The sequence below is a fragment of the Pseudonaja textilis genome, chromosome 8, assembly GCF_049901715.1.
Source record: "Pseudonaja textilis isolate UNSWEBS1 chromosome 8, rPseTex1.2, whole genome shotgun sequence".
Classification (NCBI taxonomy): domain Eukaryota; kingdom Metazoa; phylum Chordata; class Lepidosauria; order Squamata; family Elapidae; genus Pseudonaja; species Pseudonaja textilis.
The window spans coordinates 5,460,856-5,487,656 of record NC_141997.1 but is presented as its reverse complement, the minus strand read 5'-3'; the positions used below and the strand labels follow the sequence as shown (position 1 = coordinate 5,487,656).

Below are 26,801 nucleotides of genomic sequence, written 5' to 3'. Positions count from 1 at the left end.
AGTTATACCTTGATATTTTAGTCTTTTATTAGATCTTTAAAAGTTCTGATTATCTACTTATAATACAAATACCACTATTACAATACTCATGTGTACTTTGCAGAATCCCCCTTTTTTTTAAAAAAAAAAACCCATATATTACCCATTATCCCTAAAAAAAATTTCCTTTTCTCCATCTTGTCTTATACCTTTGTAACTTTTTTCCCCCTTTTCCCTTTCCTTCTTAGCCCGCCTAAACTTTTTACCCCCTCCTCTCCAAACCTCTGCCTTCTTGATTTCCCCTTTCTGTTGCATTCCTCTTTCCTTTTGCTTTCTAGCATTCTGTTGTTTTTGCATCTTCTTTTTCTCTTTCATAAACTTTATTTCTTAAGTCCTTCCTTTTCGCTCCTCTCTTTCTCGTTTCTTTCTTAGTCACACTGTTTAGTTCATTAAAAATGGCTTCTTCTTCCTCGGCTTCTTCCAGCTGTTGTTTAATTTGCTGACACATGACAAGCGCCATATCTAGAAAACAAAGGGCTTCTCCCATAACATCTTTGCCTTCTTTCTTTATTTTTAAATATTGTTTTTTTAATTCATCAAGAGATAGAGCCATTTTGAACTGTTTCTTCTTCTCTTTCTGTATCCTCTTCTTATTATTAAGCCAATCAATTATTTCCAAACTTAAAACAGTTCCCAAAAGTCCCAAAATCCCACAGTCATCAAACAGTCCAGGCAGAGTACAAGCTTCTTCTTTTTACAGTTTCTCTTCTAGGAGTGTAGTCAAATTAGGGAAAGCAGAAACGTCCAATCTGTGCTTTAAATCTTTCTTAGAATTAATTTCTATTCTCTTTATCTTCAAGGCATCTCCTCCAGCAAAATCTTAGAGTAAAGATTTGTTTTCCCAAGCCTCTCCCTTCCCACTTATAACAAAGGAGTTTAGGTTTTACCTTCTATCAAAAGGCTGGTTTCCCTTGTCCATTTGTTAATTCCATAAGGGAGGGAGAGTAACTTCCCCTTTTCGTCACTTTTCTTCGCAGCTGAAAACATCAATCGGGAACATTATAGCTTCCAAGTCATTACTTTCCCAGGTGTTAAATATGTCCTTAAGGTCCCAGTTCAACCAAGAAAAAACTTTCTTTAAAAAAAAACTCCTTCTCCCTCCTGCGCATTCTTTATCCAATTGCCGGCTTCTTTATGGTGGCCATAAAAGACCACCGCTGCACCGTCTTGAGAGAAGGGGGTTATTGCCGGCTGGGAGGGGGTTTGCGACGCCCCTCACCCCCGTCCAGATCCCCCCTTTCTTCAGCTGCCCCAACAGGGCAGCCTTAGCCTCCAAATCCGTCAGGATTGGAGGCACCAAGGCGGCTAGCACAGCAGGGATCGCAGAGAAGGCGAATCCCTGCTGTCACCAAAGCCGACAAACCGGAAGTCAAAGACCCAAATTATTGAGAGCAATATGCTGACTGTAAACTGCTTAGAGAGGGCTGGAAAGCTGTATATAAGACTAAATGCTGTTGCTATTAGTCACTTTTTCAGTGCTGTTGTAACTTTGAACAGTCACTAAATGAACTGTTGTAAGTCAAGGACTACCTGTACTAATTTTTTGAAATCTTATATGGCCTTTCCTGAAATCTTAAACTAGCAGCAGAAATGTACATCCATAGTTTCTATTGCTCATATATTCTTTAATGAAACTAGCCTAGTTATGGTAAATCCAATCTGCTCTTAAAACAATACATAGCAATATTTTAAACATATACAATAGGTTGTCTTGTTCTTTAAATGTGCATCCTATATTTCAATCAGATGTTACTTATGGAGCCTAATGGAAAAGATGAATAACATATGAAACATCAATCAGTGTTTTGGTTAATCAGTGCTTTGGTTATAAAGTAATTATAAACCAAGTGCAGCTTGATACTTTAAATAGAGATCATGATGTTAAATCCTGTGTCATTACTGACTTTAAAGGTTAATTTTGTATTAAGAAATCCAAACCAACTTAATCCATATTTCTCAGGGAAGATTTTGTATTAGTTTATGAGAATGTTATCTAGTTGGATTATTATCGCTTTGTTCAGACTATCCTAATCTCATGACCTTCAGATATGATATATTTGATTTCTCAGCCAGGATATCAAACTTTATGCTAATTGGAGAAGTCTAGCTTGTTTGTTGAAGGGAATAAACTTAGGTGAGTCCCACTAAAAGTGTTCGTTTGTATCTCATTTGAAAAAGATCTATAATGCAAATGATATAAACTTGTACAAACTATTGACTTTAATATCTTTTTGCAGGTGCATTCAAACCATTTTTGGGTTATAGCAGTGATGGTTTCTTCTTTCAGAGAATAGTTTGATTTCAGAGGAATTTTTCATTACTGAAGACCTAATTATAGGGTAGTCTTTTTCAGTACTATGTTTCTCCCCAAATAAGACCCCGGTTTATTTTCTTTTGCCTTCTGAAATAAGCACCTGGGCTTATTTTCAGGGGTGTCTTAATTTTATTTTGCCCTATACTTCAGGGCAGCTCAGCATCCCAGAGAAGCTGAAAACAGCACCTGGCTCTTGCATCTGCTGTCACAAGAGGCATTGCTGGTGCTCGCTGAGCATGCTTGAGGCCAGCGAGCAGGCGCTGTTGAAGCCACAGTTGCAGCTTTTTCATGTTTTAGCTTTGCCCTCAATTGGGAGTGGGGTAGTTCATGGCGAAATGGTGGGTGAATTTACTTGCAAGGTATTCCTAAAATGTCAGCAGGAGGGGAGGGTCGCTTAGGTAGTAGGCTGAGAAAGTGGGGTTAATATGTGAGGTGTGGGTATGGGTCAATCTTAGCATTTCACCTTCCTGCATTTTGCTAACTTTTGACTGCACATAAGGAAAGCAGAAGCAGCAGAAGCAGCAGAGACCCTGGCTTGTTTCTCTCCCCAAACTCTTCCAGAAATAGGTCTTCACAAGGCTTCTTGCAGCAGGATGCTGCAAAGCTTGTTGTGGCATTGCGTGCGTTAGCAGTGGTGCAACCCTCACAAAGACCCATTTCTGAGACTATTTTATTTCTACAAAATAAAAGTACATTCATTTAAATAAATATAATATAAAAGAGTACAGATTTTATGACATCTCATATGTGAACTTGGATTTTGGCTATTTAAATTTTTAAATTAATTTTGTTTTAATTTTGAGGGCAGTATCTATTGGTCTTCTGAGCATAAGATTGCCAATTCCCCACCTTCCACCCCTGGTTTTTAAATAAAGTTGGAGTTAAACAACAAAATGTTATTTATTTGTTGGTTAGTTGGTGCTGTTTTAGCTAAATAAATACATTTTTACAGACTATAATGTTATAATAAATTTTCAAACTAGCAACCCTCATGTATATCCTAAGCATTTTTCATAGTTTAATATTTCTTAAAGTTGAGTTTTTGTAGGGTGAATGAATAATCATGGTCCAGGCACTTGAAAACAATTGTTATTTTTAGAAATTCAGACTGGAAACCTCTAGATGGCAGCACTAGACATCATTTTCAGTTTGTTTCTCAAAATATTTCATGAAGTAAGCTACAAGGTGATTAACTTTAAACTTGCATATACAGAAGTAAAGCTTATTACTCAATTTATTTTTTAAAAATAGGAAATGTTTGAAATAATGCATCTAATCATCTTGCCAATTGAGATTAAATAGAATTTTTATATAAGTGTATGACTACAAGGCATAATTATCCTAGCAATTATTATATAACTTAACAAATACTACATAATAATTGAGATTTTACATTTCTATATTTTCCCCAAGGTGTGATCTGATCAACGATTACTGGGCCTTTACTTCAATTAAATGACAGACTATAATGACTTCTAACATAATACATCAGTTTGTGGTTAAAGTGATTGTTTGACTTTACTTCCCATAATTTGATCAGTTATACACAGCATGTGTGAGAATATAGATTAGAATGAATTTTGACAGCGACATCTGTGAGATAAATATGAATAAATCTTTAGATATTAGATATAAATATGAATAAATCTTTAGCTATTAGATAAATATAAATATATCTTTAGATTTAGATATTCAAATCTGCCCTGTAGATTTGAAATGTGCTATTAGCTAGCTTAATTTTTTCAAGACTTTGGAGATACTGAAATTATTGTTCAAAAGTACATTAATGCACCTAAGAAATAATCTGTGATAGAAATACAATGTTATTATTTATTTGAAATTATTCTTCTGAAACAGAAGCATTAAATTTATTTAAATGCTTTATTGACTCAGGATCATGATTGTGATTTTATAGCATTAATTGTTGTTGATGGGATTTTACTGACATAACTAAATTTCTATTGCTAAATCTGTATCTAATTCCTTTTTAACAGCAAAAGGGTTACTTGTGCTGCTCTGATTATTAATTAAATGAACCAAAGTGTAAATAAAGTTCAAGGTTTTTTAAAAATTGAATTTAAAATATTACAATAGAAAATAATTTTCAATAATGTTTTAACTAGCATTCTTTATTGAAGGGATTTATTATAGACCTATCTGTGATTGATAATTGATAATCAGAATTTCATACCATTTTATTAATAGTACTTCAAGAATCCAAATACATAATATATTTTATGGCAATAACATTCTAAAGCATTAAGTAGATAAATTGGGCACCAGTTCTCAGAGTTCAATTCATCAACCACGCTCCAGAATAGAATTAGAAGTACAGTGATATGTATGCAAACATTTTATAATTGCTTCAGCAAAGGTAGTATGTAGCTTGCACTTCTAATAAACACATGAACTAATTTTAGTTGAATATTGAACATTCTTTTTAAGAAGGCCAGTCTTTTATTTCATAAAATTAGACAGGGATTAATGCCAAATATAAGTATCATCACATCAATGAATTTAAACAAAGAGATCTTTATCAAAACAAGTTATGGGTATGTCAAGGACTTTCTTACCCTGTAGAAAGTACTCCTAATTTTATTCCTCACTGGAATACATTCCTCTCTTTCATCACTAGAAATGCTTATGGAATGTATATTGCCAAACTTTATTGAGGTAAAATGCTTATTAGTACCGCCATCTCCTCTTCCTTCCCTCCTTCCTCCCTCCCTCCCTCTCTTTCTTTCTTTCTTTCTTTCTTTCTTTCTTTCTTTCTTTCTTTCTTTCTTTCTTTCTTTCAAATACGGTTTGACTCTGTAGCAGTATTCATCTAAATTATATTTTCTGTATGGTCTGTTAAATTAGTAATCTTTATTTGAGAATTTTAACCTATCCTGGTGCTTATTGTATAATTCTAAATACAAAACATATTTGTACAAAAAGAAATATGCTCATTAAAAAAAAACTTTCTAGATTCTAGTAATCAAAAATGCTTTTTTATCTTCAATTCTGACTTTTTTATGCTGCTGAATTTTAACAACTGCATTAGATTGAAACTACATGCTGTTAACCACTGAGCCAAAATGAAATCAACCACTACATTGAAGTCTTGAGTTGGCAGTTGTGTGCAGTCTTAAAGAAGTATCTAATAACAATCCAGCCAAGCTTCTTTTAATGGGTTTTTATAATCTCTCTTTCATTTTAATGGTGCCATTCTGTTTTCTAATAAAGATGCACAATTTTATTCAAAATTCACTGTGTCACTAAAGGAAAATAGCAATAAATCTATTCTCTAGAAGTAGCATGTTCATAAACAAATGTTCTGCTGCATACTCCCCATGACAGATTATGCATTGTACTTGCTTTATTTATAAAGCAATTTTGTGTGGAAAGATAGGTAATTTCATCATATTGCTCAGATCTTTATTCTAGGTTAAAATGAGAAAATGTATTTTTTTTAAAGTATCTCATCCTGAGAATTCAGTTCTATTTTGGAATTTGCAACTCCCATTTGAAGCTGATGTGGCAAAGAATTGCTTTCTTTAGACTTTGAATTTATATTTCTTATTAACAGGAATGGATCCCTCACAGTTCAAAGTCCATCAACATTACCATAAAGATGAAAAATATGATTTGTTTGGTGGCCCAATTCAGCAAACTGATGAAGAAAAATATAAAGACTGCAAGAGATTCAAGTTTGCTTGTCCAAAATGTGGGACAGAAAATATTTATGATAATGTCTTTCGGTACTTGGTTAGTATATGGTATTTACAATTTTTGAAAGGAATTGTCTGCTTTGGACAAGATACTAAGGGAAAAGAAAAACCCTACATTAAGAGTTTCAATAATGGGCTTTTATATATTAACCTCAAATTATTTTTGCCTGTTTTTTCATGACATTTTGGCAACTACAAAATATTTCACATTGTATGTCAGACTGCTCAGTTTATAAATTCTATTTAAATATTAATTATTCTAAAATAAACTAATTAGAATTAGATGACTTTTCCTGCATAATTATTTGTATTTTTACATTTCTCTTTCCTTTTATGTAGCAGTTTTATAAATATTATCTTTCCTGCTGTCTTTGCACATCAGACATAAAGATACATCGGGTAAATTCACGTTCAGAAGTACTGCCAAAAATGTATCTGTGACCTTGGATCAAAACTTGAAATAGAGCCAGATATTTTTAACTCTGTTGCAATGTTATGCATGCAGTAGTTATTGGCAAATTAGCAGGCTGTGGGATAGTGAAAACCTTGGGAGTTAAAGCAAATAAATTCTTTATCTAAATTAAAAGTAATTATTTTAAGTTAATTTGGACAAACAGCAGATGTTTTGTGTTCTTTGAATCAAAACAAAGCAGTTGTTGGAAGTAAGTGAGAAGGAAAGGCAGACAAAGATCAGCCAATACTTGGTAAATCCTTGACTTTGTTTCATTACAGCAGTAAATGAAGATAGAAGATAATAAGATAGTTACTTGCATAGAGGATTGACAACTTACAGATGGTCTAAGTGTAAAAAGAGCAGATACAAGCTCTGCAGTTTTTTTCACCTGTAATTACTTAATGTTTTTAGTGGAAAAATTGTTAGATTAGATCGTAAAAGTACAATTTTTAAGCAGTAAATAGTAAGGGGAGTCTCAAAGCCTATCAGCTATCTACAGTATTTTCTTTGTTATGTATTTTTATTTATCTTAGTCCCATTTCTGAGAGATATATTAAAAATTATGTTTGGATACCAAGCTTGCAAATGTTCCACTAATGTTCAGTATATTTAGTATAGTATGCAAAATCAGTTGTCAACAACAAAATGCTAAGATAGATTATATATTTTTAAAATGTGTTCTTGCATGAGATCCTATTGCAAAGTTGCCTTCAATATGTATACCCAAATTTTGATTTTGATTTTCATTTTTTATCTCCAGGATGGAAAATTTAAAGCCAGTGTGCTATGCTGTAATCCAGAAGGATGTAATGAAAATCTTTTAAATTACTCTATGCAGATTAACAACAAGTTAATCTTGGATATAAGAGGCTTCATAAAAAAATATTACTGTGTGAGTAACTTACTTTTAGTCCGTATTTAACCACATCTTTTCCTGATTGAATCAATGTATTAAATAACAAATGACCGGTTAAATGACATGATATTGAAATGCTAAATCATGGCTTAATTAAGGTGAAATAGCATTAGGCTGATTTGATCCTGCCTCATATTCTACCTCACATTCCTGATGTAGTTTCTTAAGCATCTTAGTTTCTGAAGTAGGACAACTAAAAGCTTAGTTCAGACCAAGATATGAGAAGACTTTTTCCTTTCATATCTTTATTTAGTGGAAGGACTTAAATCACAGTTTTTAGACTCAAAGAAATTAAGACTTGAAAAATCAGAGTATCTTCCAAGCTGTGGAAGAGGTTGGTGATTGAGGATAGGGACATATCATACTGTTTATCCCTAATATACTGGTATCTCACTGAGATTGTATTCTCTGAACCAGTCTAATGTTATAGTTGATGCTGGTTTTGGAAATTTAATTAAAATATTGTAACTAAATTTGAAACAGTATACAAATCACTTTTGAAGTATTAGTATTATTTTCTGAAGTGTTTCAAATTTCAAACTATGTAATAGATGATAGTATAGAGGCTTATTTATAAAATGTTACAGAACATGCAAGTACCTTTCTGCAGCATTTTTGTCATAGTGATAAAAAATCAAATCGAAGCAAGTCTTTATTATGGCCATAGACCAGCATCTAAATAGTGAAATGCTTGAATTATAGGTAGTTTGAATTAACAGTAGGAAATTTTTGTTTGCTAACTTAAATCCCTTTTGTCCTATTTTTTAGCTGAAAATCAATTGCATTAACAATCATATTTCAAGTTGAATTGATAATATAGTTCATGCTGTCAACATTGATACAAAGGAAGGAAAAGAGAAACAAACCCAGACACCGGGTATTAGTGACTGCTATCTTAAGTGCTCTTTCTGTCAATAGACAAGTGAAACTGTTTCTCTCTAGTTTGTGTATAGGATCAGACTGATCTTAGATTTCCATGAAGTTCTTTCTGAAAAGCACAGTAACAACTACTAAGCAAAAGGTTTCCTTTAGTTCCTTTTAGGACTGTAGTTTCTTAACTGAAATGTTGCAGGAGTGTACACTCATAGAACTTATTCTGAGAATTAATATTAACATATTGTAATAATGTAAAAGTTTTTTGCTGAATTAAAAATTGTAAAAAGAGTTTTCCAAGAATAGTTGCAAATACAGACTGAACTTAGCATAAGTTGATAAATTTCAGAAATATAGACTGTTATCTAAATAGAAGTAATATAAATGTGGACTAACAATAGTGTTTATAAAGTAGCATCTTTGGAAAAGTCATCAATTTTTAGTATACACCAGTTTTTCTATTTAAAAATTAATTACAGTGTCTCTTAAAATGCATTTTCTAGTTTGGCAATATATTAGTATTTGGGAAAATATACTTAATATGGGCATAGTTTATTTGGTTTAGCTAGAAGAAATAGAACTAAAAAGTCTAGACAATGAGCATAAATTTATAGGATTATGTGGAACTGTGTAAATGGCCAGAGAAATTATTGTAGTTTTGTTGTCCATTAGATCAATATAATTAAACCTAATGTATCAGAAATTTAGCGAACTACACTCAGTCTTCTATTTTCAAAATGGAGTTTCATTACATGTATCCCGATGGACAATCTTCTAACCCGGGCGGAGGTGCCTTTACGCGAACTGGGCCGTGCATGCATGAATGGGGCCACAATAGTATGTGCGATCAAACAGGCCCAAGAGCGCCTATGTGATGCCGCATTGCTAGCTCAAGTGGGTGGGTGTGCTCACAGCGATGATAGCATCTGCATGATGCCAGGATGCTAGCGCAAATGTGGGGTGTGCTTGCAGCAACACTAGTGCCTGCATGAAGCTTGCAGCATTGCTAGTGCCCACACAACACTGGCGCAAGTGGGGATGTATATGTGCTTGCAGCGATGCCAGCGCCCGCATGACACTCACAGATTACTAGCACATGTGCCACACTGCAACATCATGAGTTGGGGTGCCTGCATGCATATCCGCACTCAATGGCCAGCCACTCATGAGGCCTGGTGACAACAGCCCACGGCCCAGTAGTCAGCTGTTGGGACCCCTGTTCTAACCCTCTGAGTAGATCTGAGGAATGCAGGGGGAGAAAGTTAAAGGAAAAGCAGAAAAGCAATATTTTGTTCCATCAGCAGAAAAACACATTTTGATATAAAATGCCTATTATTTAAAGAATGAGTTTAAACTTAGTATGATATCATATATGCAGCGTTTATGTATTTGTGCTTTTTATTTTTTTTACAAAATTATATAATACCACAATTTCTGGTGTAGTTGTATAATAAGTGGGGGGAAATACCTTTCCCCAAAGAGTGTCCTTGAATTCTGCCACCAACATGTTCCCTAATTAGGGAACAGTGTTTATTTAGAAGATTAATGACAAAGTTTGATTTCAATGTTTGTTCAGTTCTGTGAAAATTGCTACCTGCTAAAAATCATATTTGAATTAATATTTTCTTAAAATGTACTTTTTATTTTAAAACTATGCAAAATATTACCTCCAGTATTTTTTATTATAGGGATGCTATTTAACATGCCATTTGAAAATTAACTTAAAATGATCATGACATAAATTTAATAGTTGTGATTTTGTTATTCTCATGTCAGATTTGTGAATATGCTTATGGTTTACTATATATTAATAGGTACTGACACCAGCATTTCAAAATAGCTAATTTCAAGTTGATGTGTAGGTTTAGATGTTGGTAATATACGTATTACAAAAAAACACATTAAATATATTTTACCAATCCAATGTTAGTGTTTCCAGTATATTCTGATGAAAGAATATTTGGAGACTCATCATATATTTTAACTTGTTCTGTGAGATGAGAATAGAATAGAATTCTTTATTGGCCAAATGGACACACAAGGAATTTGTCTTCGGTGTGTAAGCTCTCAGTGTACATAAAAGATATAAATGATAAATCATGATCATAGTCATCATAAATACATTCATATATAAATTATATGCCTCTGTATAAATTAGATATTAGCGCAACTATATAAATTAGGTAGGTAGGTAAATAGACAGACAGATGCCATCTTGGAACTAATTTCCTGAAGAATAAGGTAATTATGTTTTGTTGACTTTGCCAATCACTAAAAAGTATCTGCTGGTCTGTCTGGATCTGGAAGTCTCACAGGATATTAGCCCTCTTATTCTCCAGAAGGATTCCCCATCTAAAAGTCAGGAGGGTCTAACCTACATTCTCTACAGATGTTCCTGTACAGAATGCCAGCTACCTGGTTGTGCCATTCAGCATATGCTGTTCCTGCCTGCATCCCATACTCTACCAGTATATGTTGGACTGTCTCTGAGGCCTCTCTGCATCATCTGCATCTTGGTTCATATTCTAGTGTGATAGGCCTCTACTTCTATGGATCTGGTGCTTAGTGCCTGTTCTTGTGCTGATATGGTCAGGGCCTCAATGCTGTCTTTTAGTCCAGCCCTGGTAGGATTTCCCACTGTCTGCCACCTCAGCTATCTGTCAGTGGTATATCCCATGCAGTCTTATCTTGCCATGGCACAACTTCTGCTTGATTTTTCTTCATATGTGCTGCTGTCTCAGGCATTCTCTCAGCAGCTTATCTTGGAGCCTTACTGATGTGCTCCTGGATGCTCTGGGTTTCATCCATGACAGTGGCTTTGACAGTCACCAGGCCCTGATCACTTTTTTTCCCATACAATCTCTGGATGTTGGACTTGGGATAAAAACCTCTGTATATTGTGGAAATCTCTGTAAATACTGTATATAACATTTATAATGTATTTTGTGAACTTCTTGAAGAGTAGCTTTGGTTCATATAAACAGTTAATTCACAGTGATTATTACCAGTAATAGGTCCTTTCCATGTGAGCTACTTGCTTTTCATAAATTCCTCAATTTTTTTCCTTCTGCTTTTGATATTTCTTAAAGTTTTTGCTTCCCCTCCCAACATTTCCTATTGCCATTTCTTCAGTTTTTATTTTCTTGCCACTAAAACCTCTGTTTATTTCTATAACATTTGAATTTAGCTGCTCTGGGAGACTTTCCCAGCCAGATTGACATTTCACAACTCCCATAGAACCTAACAGCCATTCTTAATTGACAGTTCCACAAGTTTACCAGTTGATTTCTGGCATATATTGTTGAGTATAGTATAACGTATTTTAGTTATCATATACTTCTATCCAGCCAAAGGTTTATTTTTTCTCCCATAACAAGCATTTTGTGAGGTAGGTTGGACAGGGAAAGAGTACCTAGATTGGCTCATAGCTCATGTATTAATGTAACATGTACTAGCGTGCTATTTATTAGACTATGACAATTGTCACTTGATCTTTTAAAATCTTCAGTTCTGAGTTAAAATTTGTGTACTGTAGTGTTAATGTAACTTTTAAATAATCTGTATATATGTCTATCTGTTGTTTTTTCTCTAGCTCTCAATACTTTACTCTGATTTGCATATATATAGATACTTTACATAATTTATGTTGCACCTTCCCTAGGTGTTCTTTCTAAACTCCCCCCTCCCCAGACATGCTTTCTTCATTCAATTACTATTGAGTTTGGGTGATGATGTTAACTGGGTTAAGGGCATGGAATTAATTACATAGAGAAATGGAGAACTAAACTTGGCTTTTCCTGATAGAGGATTATAGATGTCTTCATCTTTCTTTGTTAAATTCAGTGCCAGGAAATGAATAGGTTGGGAGTCTGGGTATCTTTATATCAGTTGAAGCATCTTCAGCCACAACAAAAGGGGGAAATACTGGAATCAAATCAGAATTATAATTGATAATTTAATTTGTTCAAACCCTTGGCCCTGATTATTAGAAAGTATTACCAGTAGAAAGTAAAAATACTGATTAAAATTATTGTAGTTAGGTTTTTTTAATTCTTTGTCCCTCCCTCCTCCTGTAGTAGTGATGCAAAGTGCAACTTCAAGGGTATGATAGTACAATTGGCAACGTATAGCTTCATTGAAAAATCTGTGATGTAATATTGATGTATTTTCAGGTTAGAATTTGCTGTTGATGATTTCGTGCAGAAATAATGTAATTACTATTAGTCTGTATAATATCTGTGCTTATATCAATATATGAGATTACTTTGTGGATCTGTTAACCATTTCTTCATTGTCTGCTATTTTCAGGTGAACTGATTTTTATTACATACACATTAGGAAGATATGAGATAATTTGTCACAATTTTGTGTCTTTGCAACTTCAGATTTTCTTTTTCTCTGCAGCAACATCAGCAACTAGACATCCCGAAGGCATTAATTTAGCCATGTCATTTACATACTCTCAATAGATTCTGACACACTGATACACTTAATCAGCATCCATGGACAGGTCAAAGGTTAGATCCTTTTAAAACTATTAGATGGAATGTTACTTGGCAGGAACTTTATTCTTAGCATTCGACTATGTGTTAATATGTCCTCCCAACTTATTTCTCAAAAAGAGAAGGAAATTAGGGGAGATGGAGTTGGGAAGTGTAGGTAGAATACAGATGTAAGGGAGGCAGTAGCAGGCATAAAGAAAGGCTTTAAAGGACAATGAGAAGATCTTTACCAACTGTAGCTTAAGTTCATTTCAAGAAACTAACTTGAGAAACCTCAGATGGGCTCCTCTCTAATATACCTAAAGACAAAGTAGAGGGACAAGAGAAACATGTGCAGGCTTGTAAGCATCGGTTATTATAGGTGTGGTTTTAAACCCATAAGGCATTGGTTTCTTAGATTGGTCTATGGGACTGACAATTTTCAGAACTTTACAATTATTTTTCAGAATTGAATGAACCTGTTTACAAACAATTTTAAGTTATTTAATACAGGTAGACATTGCTTATTAACTTTCTTGTTTAGTGACTGAAGACAGAAAAAGTTTTGTATTTATTGGTGTCACAGTGTCCTCCCAGAATGATTGCCATTTGTGCACTTCATAAACAACTTCCTACAAGCAGAGTCAACAAAGAAGCTAAAATCATAAGTTGTATCATGTGATTTCTTGCTTAATGACCTTGGTGATTCGCTTAACAATGGAAACAAGTGATGTAAGTCTGGTGTGGTCACATAATTTTTCACTTAGCATCTATGACACTTAGCAACAGAGTTAACAGTCCCAATTGGGGCTGGTAAGCAAGGATTACCTGTAAAAGTAATTCCATCCATCCATCCATTCATGTACTGCTATAGTTTCTCAACATTCCAATGAGTTATTTTACTCCAGAGAAAAAGGAAGTAATTTTTAAATCATAATATGGTTTAATGATGGCAGCTACAAAACCTGTAGCAGTCTCCCAGAGTTGATGGAACTTCACTTAATTTTGAAAACCAGAAAGATAATAAGGAAAGAACATTTACATCTAGGAAAGGATATGATTTTTATCTAATAAGGGGAAATATTTGTAGCTCAGGGTTAAAATGAGGGGTCTTGGTGCTCTCTGAACTCACCGTAGTTGTTTTCTTACAGGTGTTTCATTACCCAAACTAAGTAATGTAATCAATGCTACAGTCACAGCATCATCAGCACTTATGATGTTACCTAGTTTGAGTAATGAAAGATCTGCAAAAAAGCAACCAAACTCAGAGAGCACCAAGGACTCCTGATTTTTATTTTTCCAGGAAATTCCATTTTGTTCTCAAGACAAAAGTAGTTAAAACAGATTATATGTGATGATTTTGTTGGACTGTTTTTCACCTTTTTTCTTAAAAGGTAATGTGTATCATACTATGATATTGATGAAAAATAACAAGTTACCTTTTTAAACTTTTTTTTGAAAAATAATATTTCTAATCCTGTAGTAATTTGTGCTTGGGTGGGAACATTTCATTTGAACACATTCCATCTGAACTACTTTTTTCACCATGTCCCATGATGAATTCCTTTGTTTAAATTTAAATTTAATAAATTTAGTGAGTGATTTTCATCTACTGTAGTTTTAAAGTGGCAGACATCCAAAGGTTTTTTTTCCATAGTGATTTTTTAAAAACTTGATCTAAGTTTTAAACATTTTTTTTCAGAATAGCACATAGCAAAAAAAAGAAGAGGAAGGAAGGAAGGAAGGAAGGAAAGAAAGAAAGAAAAATTCTAGCTAATCTAAATTGGGGAATAGTGAGGGCTTTTTTAAGCATGAAAATTTCATCATCTTGTCAGCTGGCAGAATGCCTGCTGTGTGGATTCACAAAGGCTAAGAATTACACTTTCATGAAATTTTCTTCACTAACTGCCCTGGTTAATTTGAAAGATAACCCACTGTTCTAATTCATCCCTCAATTGAGTGGTGCAGGTTTTATCTTTGATCTGACAAAGCATTTGTGTTAATCGTTTTGGCCCTCTATTAGACACTCTTGGGATTGTGCTTTTACAATAAATGTGTCTGTGATAGCTCTTTACTCTATTATACTTACAATAGATCTATAGAACTGGTAATTAATTCTGCACTGCTTTGAAAATGGAAAGAATAGGTGTAGTTCTGTCAAGAGCTATTGGAGTTTGTTTAGCTGGTTCATTTTTGAAGTGTTACCCTGGGCTTTCAATGAAATATGTATGGTTTAGAGAGCTTCTTCTGAAGTATGTCGCTATAAGTGAGTGATCTCTATCCAGCATGTATATTGTTTTCTAACATAGAATCTTAGTTTGAAAGTTGATGCCTAAGATAACTATGATTTTTTACCAAGTGAAATATTAAAATGTTGACATGAAAAGTAAAAAAGCTATTGCATAATTTTTCATCTCCAATTATTTTAAAAATATTAATCCTTGAAAAGAGAAATGTATTTGGTTAAAGTATTTCTTGTTGTATATAAATTATTTTTAATTTGAGACTGACTATAATACCCATGTAATTTGTGTTGCATGGGGTCTTTAGCATGTATTTTAGATATATTTTATCATGTAGGTATTATCATAGTTATATTTATATTATAAAATGAATATTTAAACACATTGATTATGATGATTACCTTTTCATACATTTAAGGAAATTGGATTTTGTCTCGAAGCCCTTACCAGCTTTGTTGTTGTTCTCTTTCCAGTTCCTCGGTATCATCCTTATATTGTAGTGGCTAAAACGTGACACAGTATTTGAGTGCATCTGACCAGTATATAACTTTCTAGAAATTCAATGTATCTGTTCTTTTGACTCAATTTTACGTTGGCTTTTTTTTCTACCTAAGTCCAGAAGCCTGTGTTTCTTGCAATCAAGGTGCATTTTGTTAGAAAAGGCCCAAATGTTCAAGTCAATCAAGATCCTTTGAACATTGACCTTATCTTCTAGGATGTTAGCAGTTTCCTACTTTAGAGGTTTGAATTGTCATCCTTCCATTCCCCTGCTGAGTCATTTATAAATATGTTGAAGAGACTTGACCAGGTCAGAATTCCTGAGTTGTATGCAAAAATAGATCCATTAAGGACCACATGTTAGATATTATTGTTCAGTCCATTATGTATTGGTCTGGTATTCAGACTTTTTCATGTTTTAAAGTTTTATCAAGAAGGCAACTATGATCGGCTTTGTCAAATGCCTTATAAAAGTCAGTAACTCCACACTTTGTTCAGAGAGTCCTTTCTACCTCTTCCTTGTCTGTGTTGAAATAATGATTAAGCAGATATCAGAAGTGCAAAGAAAAACTTGCTACAACCCACTGCTAGGCTTCACAATTTATGAACCATCCAAGAGGCAATGATGAAATTGCACCTTTTGGCTTATATCTTCTGCCATATAATCTTAGTAACATGCAATTTCTATTTTTTTTTTAACTGAAAGAATACTTTAGTGGGCATTTGTTTTGCTCAAATGAAGAGGTGGAAAGGACTTAATTAAGGAGATAAAATGTAGAACTATATCATGGCAACTTGTCTTTTCTTTTTGTGTATCTTAGGCTATGTCTTTTGTGATGAGGCCAGAGAAAAGGTTTTCTGCTGATAATGCTCTCCTGAAGATGGTTATATAAACTGAATGGTAGACTGATGGATAGCTGTTTCAGTGTCAATTAAACTTTTCACCAGGTTATTTGCAGTGACCAGCTTTTATTTTGTAAATCTGTCCAGCTTGTTTTAAAAGAGGTTTTTCTTGATTTTTGAGCTAATGTCCAATATTTAATGAAGAAATTAAGAGCAGTCTGGAACATACTTCCAAACTAACCATACAATACTTATATACAAACTTTAATATTATTGAAAAGCTTTGGAGAGATCTTAAGCATACATTTCATGTCAAGACATCTAAGAATATTTCTAAGCTAGTAGACTTTTTCAAGAAAGGATGGGAAAACATTCCTAAAGCAAAAATAGAAAGACACTTAGTTGACTACAGGAAATGTTTGAAAGCTGTTATTTCTGCCTGAGGAGATGTTACAAACTACTGACTGAAAGGATGTCCAACTTCTGCACCTGCCATATTCACTGTTTTCTTATTTTGAATTTGTAAACAACTGCATATAAATAGTATGGATGGATGCAAATTTGCAGAAAGATGTTTAACTGTATCTCATGCAGAGCCTCTATTTACTTAGGGATTCATTGAAAATAATTTGACCCAGAGGTGCTTAAACTTTTATATGAAATTATATTTCATTTAACTTCTGAAATGTATATAGATATTCTGTGGTGAATCTTAGAGCAAGGATTTTACATCCTGTTTTCATTAACAAAATATCAGAATAATTAGACTCAATCTGGTCAGTTAAGAACTTAATACATTTCTTGACTTGGAAGGAAATAACCAAGAGTTTGAGGAAAAAGAGAAAATTTGAAGTACAATATTTTCATAAGTACAATAAGATATGCTTATATACGTACCTGTGTGTGTGTGTGCACATGTGTGTGCACATGTGCCTACACACCAATCATAGCATTCTAGATCTTTTCAGGATGTTATCTGATTGCTAGGGAACATTCTTCATCTACATCCTTGAAAGATCCCTGCCATTATATAAACCAAAGTTGAAAAACAATTTGTTTGAAACTTCTTGATTAATCACTATCCTAATAATTTTGTGGAATTTATCATTTGGGGTATTAATGCAGTACATAATATCCCTACCAGTTGGAATGATCAATAAATGGCCTCATAACTTCGTAAATGAAGACTGCAGAGGAAAGGAACAGTTTTGCGATGGTGAGAGCATCAGAAATTTAGAGAGCATGTTGATAGTTCTCAGAAATGGCAATTGTAAGAAGGATGCTCCCTGTTCAAGAAACAGTACTCACTGAACACTCATAGGCAATCTGATTATGTCACTCCTGGCCACAAATTGGAGTACAGTAGATGATGATTATATCAGTGACCTTCACTTTCCTCAAAACCACTGAATTTTTGTTTACAAATATTTACAAATATTTTTGTAAAAATATTTGATACCACATTTGTACTGAAATTAATCTGAATTTAAGTTCCGTCCTGAATAAACTATAATTATTACTTTGAAGATAGTAATGATACTAATTGTGATATTTTTAGTATTAATTTACCTTTCTTATTTAATGTCACATAACATTCTCTCTCTTTTCCAGAAAAAAATGCTTGATATGTCACATTTTAACAGCCTAAACTCTTGTACAAGAGAAGCTGACATACAAAGGAATTAATCTTTTCATTTTTGACAAAGTTAGTAGTAAATACATTTTAACTTTTCTAGGAAATTACTTTACTATTTGAACTACAGAATAATGTATTGCTTAGACAAGATATGCTAGGTTGCTTTTCCCCCCAGATAGTCTTTAAAACCAGTCACCATTTTAAAGAATAAAATACTGCAAAAGACACCAGATTGTAAAAGCTTTGCTGCTCCTTCAGAGTGTCTTGGGGCATCCTCTGATGTGTAATTGCTTTTACATCAGTCACAAGAGAGAGACAAGAATGTGTTTTCCTTGAACTTAACAGTTTGGGCAATTTTCTATAATCCAGTAAATACAAATTGTACCCTGATTATCCTTCTAGGTCTGTCAAACAAATTTTAATGGATGAATGAATGAGTCAAATCTTGTGCATACAAATATATAAATGTGCAAAATATGGCCCTAATTACAAGGCAGCTGAATTTACAGAAGGTCAGGTAAACAAGGCACCCAGTGTAATGATTATTAATTGTTAATAATGCCTTTGGGGAAATATTCATATTTGTTTGTTGAAAACCTAACAATTTTGGATAATAAATCACGAGTAGTAAAACCAAAAGGTATATTCTCCCTCTTTGCAAGTTACCTTGATATTTGCTTTTATCCTCCAGGCTAATAGACATTAAAGAATATTTTCTGTCTCAGTCATAATAGCATTTTTTTCTGTTGAGATGGTAGATTATGGTAGTTGCAAGTAAGGTCCAGAACAGAACAATATAATCCAGAAGGAAAAGTTTTTTCACCCCACCAAATCTGTTTTAGTGACGTTGCTCAGAATTCAAAGACACCTACTTATGTTATGGGATGTTTTTTCTCCTCTAACTACAAGCTATTCAGGACTGTTGATGCTCCCACCCTAGATAACAGTTGTATTGTGGCAGTCTTTTTTTAATTGAGAGGTTTTTTAAAAAAATAAAATCCTTACTGCGAACAAACTATTTTCTTCCTTGATTTGTGTAAGTATGTTGAAATTAGCACTTTGGGCAGTAAATGGCTGTGATACAGAGTGACATTCCACCTCTATCCCTCACAGAAAATGCCTAGCATGTGTTGAGGTAGTCAAACGGCAGGTGCTTCGGAAGTCATTCTCCATATAGTTCATATTAAATAATATCATTTTTTAAATTGCAGCCGAAGGCCAGCAGTTAAAAAAAATAAGAGATAAACATGAAAATGTATAAAGCTAAAAAACAATTAGTACATGATTAAAGATGAGAGAATTTCTTGATAGTATAACATGGATAAATTGCAAGCAGGGGCTAGATAGTCACTTCTGAGAGATTTTGTCACATAATTTTCTTTCATTGGCAGAAAGTTGAACTAGATGCCTTGTGAACTTCCATGATTTAATCTGGTCATCAGTTTTGTCCTTCCTAAATAGCACTGGGATAGTACTAGGGTAGCTTTTTGTTATAGGATTGTATCAGACAGCATGTCTGGTAAATTATTTGAAGAAAACAATCTGTATTTTTCCTTGCTTTGCCTTCATCATTCATTCATCATTAATTAAATCTTTTTGAATTAATCAGAAAACTGCAAAGAATCATTTAGGAATTCTTGCTCAGTTTAGATTCAAATACAAAATCGGGCAAGTCCAAGAACATCTCTAGGAGCAAATGGAAATGTAGGTGCTCTGCCACAGGGGTGTCAAACTCGATTTCATTGAAGGCCACATCAGGATTGTGTTTGATCTTGTGTTGTCTGGGGGGGAGCAGCTCAATGTCACTTGTGTTGGGAGCGCCTGTGGTGGCCTGAGTGCTGTGCCAGTGAAAACAGAGGTTGGGAGGCTCGTGTGCAGCCCTCTTGAGCTCTGTTTTCGCTGGCAGAGGCACCGCAGGCTGGTCCTTCACTGTTTCCAGGGTGGCCCTGTGGGCCAGATCTAAGCACCATGAGGGCCAGATCTAGCCCTCCTGCCTTGAGTTTAACATCCCTGCTTTACCAGGAAAATTAAGATTATATAAAGAATGGTTATAGCCTGTATGTCAGCTATGGAATTCATTGCTGCCACACAGTTGAAGAATGTGGGAGGGGGTGATGTAAATTGAGTAGCTCTTAGTAGACAAAATATATTATTTTGATAGTTCAAGGTTACAGAGTGTGGCGCAGAGAAGAATAAAACTTACTGTGGGATTTGTGCATGTGATCTGGTGATGAGGGAAAAAAGGTGGGGGTTGTAGCTGGGGACTGTGTGGGGAAGCTGGGAAAAAAAATCAGTTTCAGACTTCCCCAGTATATGCCAGGTACTGTTCCAATAAAAGTGCTTTGAGATGGCGTGTGTCTTGTAGTTACTGGAAGGAATGGATTTTCTCTGGAATGCTGACATTAGTCCGGAACTCTAACAAGGGAGCTGTCAGGGGGTGGTTGACCCCCAGGATTTGTTTCAACTATGAATCAATCTGAATACTCAGCCAGCACGGGAGGTGGGTCAGAAGGGCATTGGGGAGGCCCCGCTGGAAGATTAATTGAATCCCCCAGCCCCACTTTGGAGGAGTTAAGGCATGTGGAAGAGAGACAAGCTTTAGGAACCCGGCCCGAAGACACAGATTCCTGGAGTTGTCAGACAGGACCAGAGAGAAAGCTATCTAAAGAATTCATTCCATCAAGCCATCAAGGCACGAAGCTCCAATTATATCGGAAGGCCAACAGGATCAGATTTCAAGGGAGAGATGAGAGATGCAACCTAATACAGGTATGTAGCAATCTTCTTCTCTCCTACACCCAGAAGGAAATTTACCCCCTGCGGAAAGTATCCCTCCAGGGTGGGGATTTTCTCCTGGTCAAGGGTGGATCCAGTACCAGTGGATGCCAGTGCCAGCAACGGCCTGGCCCCAGAGAGACCAGATGAAGTTCAGGGCCAATTTTGAAGGACGCCCTGAACAATTTTCTTATTTCCTCACACAAATCTGGTCTCACATAGACCAATTTGGAGACCAACATGCAACCGAACGGGATCTAGTTACTGCAATAACAGATGGGATGAATGAGGGGGATGCTTCTGACTGGGTGGTGCAATTGCACTACAAACAGGCCCCAGAACTACAGGATATTAATGTGTTCCTTCAATTGCTGAGACTCAAATTTGAGAATTGTAATAGAGTGGCTGAAAATGATGACAAATTAATGGAAATGAAACAGGGCAAACGATCCTTATCAGAGTTTATATGGGACTTTAAAAGGGTTGCAAGCCACCTCATAGATTGGCCTGAAAAATTAATCTTGTGCTTTTTAAAAAATGCCATTAACCCAAAAGTAAAGAAGGCCTGCGACATTAGGGGAATACCAGAGACCCTGCAAGCATGGTATGCAGCCACGTTCAATTCAGACTGCAACATCAACCAGCAAAAAACACCCCTACCTGAAGGTCCTCCTAGGAGAACTGTGGGCAGGCGACACTGACCAGACCTGCTGAAACTGCTCCCACCCAAACCACCAGAATGATAAAGTGTTACCGTTGTGGCCAGGGTGGCCATAGAGCAGCCGACTGTCTGGCCCCTGCACCTGTTCTACAAGCTCCACAACTGAGATCTGATGCAGCCACCAGGAGCCGGAAGAGTCAAAGAAAGCCCCCCGACACTACCTGCTTTGCTAGACATACCATAGAGCAGTGGTTCCCAACCTTTTTTTCGTCCCGCATCCCTAAAGAAATTTCACTCAAACATCGCACCCCCTGGAATAAAAATGCCAACATATAGCCAATATCCTATTATTTACCTGGACTTTTCTTGCACCCCCTGGAATATTGTCTCGCACCCCCAGGGGGTGCAAGCACCCCAGGTTGGGAACCCCTGCCATAGAGGGTCTTCTCCACGCAGAAGAAAGCAGCAACCTTCCAGACCAACACAGCCTCCTTGGACAATCCACTGATGAAGATGATCCTATGGTGAGTGCACCCATCACACCTTTTACTGTCAAAGTGAAGTTAGTGGTGCCTGTCATGGGAGAGGCAGGGGAATTAGAAGTGGTCATAGATACTGGATGCTCGAGATGCTTTATTGGGCTCCCCATCGTTGAACAATTGGGCATAAAGACTGAACTACTAAAATGCCCAATCACATTTGAACAAGTGGATGGGCCATTAATTGGGGGGACCCCAGCCTCCCAAGAGACAGAGTCAATCAAACTGCAGATGGGTCCTCACTGCGAACTCATACGTTTTATAGTAGCTCCAAGAATGCCAGAATCTGTCATATTGGGACTTGCTTGGCTAGATAAATGGGCCCCTACCATCAAGTGGGAGGATGGATTCTGGAAAATCATCATTGGAGTGGGCCCATTTCTCCCCCTTCCTCCCACTAAGAAACCACCATCCAACCTGGGTCCAAAAACTGAAGCAGCAACCACCACCTCGGACCCTCTTCCAGATACTCCACAGGTGCACAGACAATATAGAAACTTGGCTGAGGCATTCAGTGAAGAGGAATGTAATATTTTACCTCCCCATCAACCCCCGGATTGTGCCATAGAATTAGAACCCAGAGCAAAACTACCAAAACCAAAAATGTATTCCATGACACTGGCTGAAATGACTGAATTAAGGAAATACATTGATAGCAATTTGGAAAGAGGTTTCATTGAACCTGCCAAATCTAAATTGGCCACCAGTGCTGTTCTAGGAAAAGAAAGATGGCGAGTTGAGGTTATGTGTTGATTTTAGGGGCATGAACGCTGTGTGCGTCAAAAACATGTATCATCTCCCCCTTATGAAGGACTTATTAAACCACCTGTCAAAAGGCACAGATCTTCATCAAGCTAGATCTGAGAGAAGCTTACTACCGAGTCCGCATAAAAGAGGGAGATGAATGGAAAGCAGCCTTTAACTGCCCTTTGGGTAGTTTCCAATTCAAAGTGAAGCCTTTCGGACTTCAGGAGGCCCTCCGCAGTATTTATGCAACTCATCAATGAAGTGTTACATCCACACCTGTACCGGGGGATCCTCATATACCTAGATGATATCCTTATATTCAGCAAAACAATTGAGGAACCTGTCAAATTGGTCAGACAAGTCCTGAAAACTTCTAGCTGCCAAGTTATATGTAAAGCTGTCAAAATGCGAATTCCACAAGGAGTCGCTAGATTACTTAGGCTACTGAATATCCAACCTGGGAATTGAGATGGACCCTGGAAAAGTGAAAGCCATGCTGGACTGGCAACCACCAAAAACCCGAAAGCAACTTCAAAGCTTTTTGGGTTTTGCCAATTTCTATAGACAATTAATTCCTTCTTTTGCCGAGGTTGCCCTTCCTTTGACAGAGTTATTAAAAATGGGCCCTTCACCCACCAAACCGAATCCCAGTCAACCCCTTGCTTGGACCAGGGACTGTCAGAAAGTATTTGAAACCTTAAAGCACCTCTTTGCAGCTGAGCCCATTCTCCAGCACCCAGACCCAACCAGTCCTTTTATAGTCCAAGCTAATGTTTAGTGATGTGATGGTAGTGTTCTGCTACAAAAGGACTCTCAGAACCGACTGATGCCTTGTGCTTATGTGTCCAAAAAGCTAACGGACACAAGCGAAGATGGACAGTCTGGGAGAAAAAAGCATTTGCAGTATGATGGGCTTTGTTGGAACCATTTCCTAGAAGGGGTGAAGGAGCCGTTTGAGGTGTGGACTGATCACAAAAACCTTGAGACTCTAAAGACCCCTCAGAAACTATTTCCTAAACAAGTCCGCTGGGCTCAATACTTCAAGCGGTTCAACTTCAACATGAAATATATCCCCGGAGGGAAAAACATCTTGGCAGACGCCCTCTTCAGGAAACCCCAATTTGACAGTCACTGAGAGGAAATAGTACAGGCTTTGATATCAGAAGCTCAATCGGCAGGCCAAGTAACTACTCCAGGCCAAGCCAACCATAACCCCAAATGCCTGGAAGACAAACTGACCATGGAGTTGATAGCTGCCCTATTGACCGATCCCTGGTTTTCGGACTATCAAACCGAATTAACAATGAATGAGGGACTGGCTTGGAAAGGAACTAAACTTTATGTACCCGCCAACCTAAGTAGTGGTAATAAAGTGTAACCACAACTCGTGGCTGGGGGGCCACTTCGGGTTCTTAAAAACCCTACATTTAGTCAAGAGACAGTTCTGGTGGCCAAAAATGAAACCTGACATAGAGGACTATGTAAAAAGTTGCTCAATTTGTGCCACGATGAAACAGAAGTAGAAAAACCCCTGGACTCCTCCAACAAGTAGCTGAACCAACACAGCCGTGGGAAGATATCGCAATGGACTTTATCATAGAATTATTTGAGAGTGGGGGGAATACAATCATTGGACTGTTATTGACTTATTCTCTAAGCAGGCCCACTTTACAGCCTGCAAAGGACTTTCATCTGCAAAAATGCTTACAAAACTGTTCGTGGAGCATATCTATAGACTACCTCATAGAATAATATCAGACAGAGGGGTACAATTTACTGCTAAGTTCTGGAGGGAGTTCTTAAAGTCTATTGGGTCCTCCCAAGGGTTATCCTCAGCATTCCATCCGGCTTGCAACGGAGCAGCAGAAAGAGCGAACGCCATGGTTGAACAGTACATTAGATGCTCTGTAAATTATAAACAGGAAAACTGGGCTGAATTATCATTTGCAGAGGTTGCTTATAATAATGCATTACATAGCAGCACAGGCTTGACTCCATTCCAAATCAACACTGGCATGGGATTTGTCCCTATGCCAGAATTACCTAAAGAACCTCCCACATCCATGTCGCTAACAGAATGGATGAACTCATTAAAAAAAGGTTGGGAGGATACAAAAAAAGCTTTGACTGAAGCTGCAAAAGATTACAAAAAACAGGTGGACAAACATAGACCCCTCCAACCACTGTTTAAAGTAGGAGACAAAGTATATTTGGCAAGCAAATGTCTTAGATTGAAACTTCCTAGTAAGAAGTTGTGCCCAAAATTCTTAGGTCCATTCCCGATTTCAAAAATAATCCGGTCACGGTCCAATTAAGTCTTCCCTGACTATTAGGAAGAATTCACCCAGCGTTCCATAGTAGTTTATTAAAACCAGCTGTTACATCACTGATAAGACCAATACCAATCGCTTCTCCTAAACCATTAACCGTACAGGGTGAGACACATTATGAAATCAAGAAAATCCTCGATTCTAGATTACACTGAGGATGGTTACAATATTTGGTCTTATGGAAGGCTTACCCTATATCAGACGCTACTTGGGTAAAAATTTGGGATGTACATGCAGATAGATTGGTTAGCCAGTTCCATGAGGAATTCGCCCACAAACTGAAGGGTCCTCGTGGAGTGGGGAGAGGGGGTTAAGGACAATGCATTAACCCCTGGTTGTATTTTGTTTCTTACTTTCTTAGAGAAGGGTATTTCAAGGGGGGGACACCTGTCATCTATGGAATTCATCGCTGCCACACAGTTGAAAAATGTGTGAGGGGGTGATGTAAATTGAGTAGCTCTTAGTAGACAAAATATATTATTTTGATAGTTCAAGGTACAGAGTGTGGCGCAGAGAAGAATAAAACTTACTGTGGGATTGATGCACGTGATCTGGTGATGAGGGAAAAAAGGTGGGGGTTGTAGCTTGGGACTGTGTGGGGAAGCCAGGGACAAAATCAGTTCTGGACTTCCCCAGTATGTGCCAGGTACTGTTCTAATAAACTTGCTTTGAGATGGCGTGTGTCTTGGAGTTACTGGAAGGAATGGATTTTCTCTGGAACGCTGACACTGTATAGTTTGATGATTTTTCAAAGGGAGTCTGATTCCATTCTAGTGTTTTTGTAAGAAAATTCCACCTAATTAATATGGAGAACAGCTAACTAAGATAAAAGTAGTCATTGTTGAATGGATCATAATTCTGGGATAGAATCACACTCTTCTGAAAATAGTAGATTTGGAAGTAATTCTGATCCATATATCTTTCTGATCCAACAGGTACAATTTGTGGCCAGACAATTTTTTATATCTGTTTCAGCATTTTTTATCAGGGGTGTCAAACTCAATTTCATCAAGGGCCACATCAGCATTATATTTGCCCTCAGAGGGCCAGCTGCATGTAAGTCTATGATGGCTCACAATGGCCAGGTTGGCATGGCTGGGTGGTCACAGCGGGGTTGCCGCAACTGGGTGGTCATGGCTGGGTGGGCATGGAAGGCTCAACGCCGCTCGCTAGATATGACTGACTGAGAACGGTGGGTCGAGGCAAAATAAGTCGCACCAGCCAACTCAATGTAGGGACAATTTGGTGCCCCACAAGCTCCTTGCCTCCTCAAACTGCTGGCAGCCAAGTGTGCACATGTATATGTACACACATGCGTGCGCACGCACACACACACACACACCATATGCTGAGTTTGGGGACTTTTATCCACAGAGAAAGGAGAAGACCTTCTCCCCAAGCCCAGATATGATTGGCAGTTTGCAAATTCAGATGTGAATAAAAGTTTCCAAATTTGGAATTGTGTGCACAGCATGCTAAAGGAGATGTTGTTCCAATCCCAGACATCATTGGCGTTTCCCTGTCTGGTGTCTCCTTCCAGCAAAGCAGGAAGTGGAGGACAATGCTGCTGTATGTGGAAGCATGGAAGAGAAAATTTGCAGGAAGCAGTTTCCTCTAAGCCCAATTTCTGCCTTGATAGATCTCTGGAGAGCAAACGCCCCCTGTCCTTCACGAGGAAGACTGGCCCTTCTCAAAAGGAAATTCCTGTTTCCAGTTGTGTGTGAGAAGGATGCTGGCTT

At 36.7% G+C, this 26,801-nt stretch overlaps 1 protein-coding gene across 5 annotated transcripts in view; it reads left to right on the top strand.

Moving 5' to 3' along the window:
- The window catches only part of POLA1 (DNA polymerase alpha 1, catalytic subunit), a 382,299-nt gene that overhangs the window by 183,112 nt on the left and 172,386 nt on the right, over window positions 1–26,801 (top strand). For 4 of the 5 annotated variants that reach the window (XM_087938181.1, XM_087938180.1, XM_087938182.1 and 1 more), the window contains exons 33-34: window positions 5,925–6,103; window positions 7,281–7,412. In XM_087938181.1, the coding sequence (XP_087794307.1) occupies window positions 5,925–6,103; window positions 7,281–7,412 (311 nt within the window). Of the gene's footprint in view, window positions 1–5,924; window positions 6,104–7,280; window positions 7,413–16,352; window positions 16,502–26,801 lie in introns of those variants that run through there. The other variant, XM_087938183.1, reaches the window with a different exon arrangement.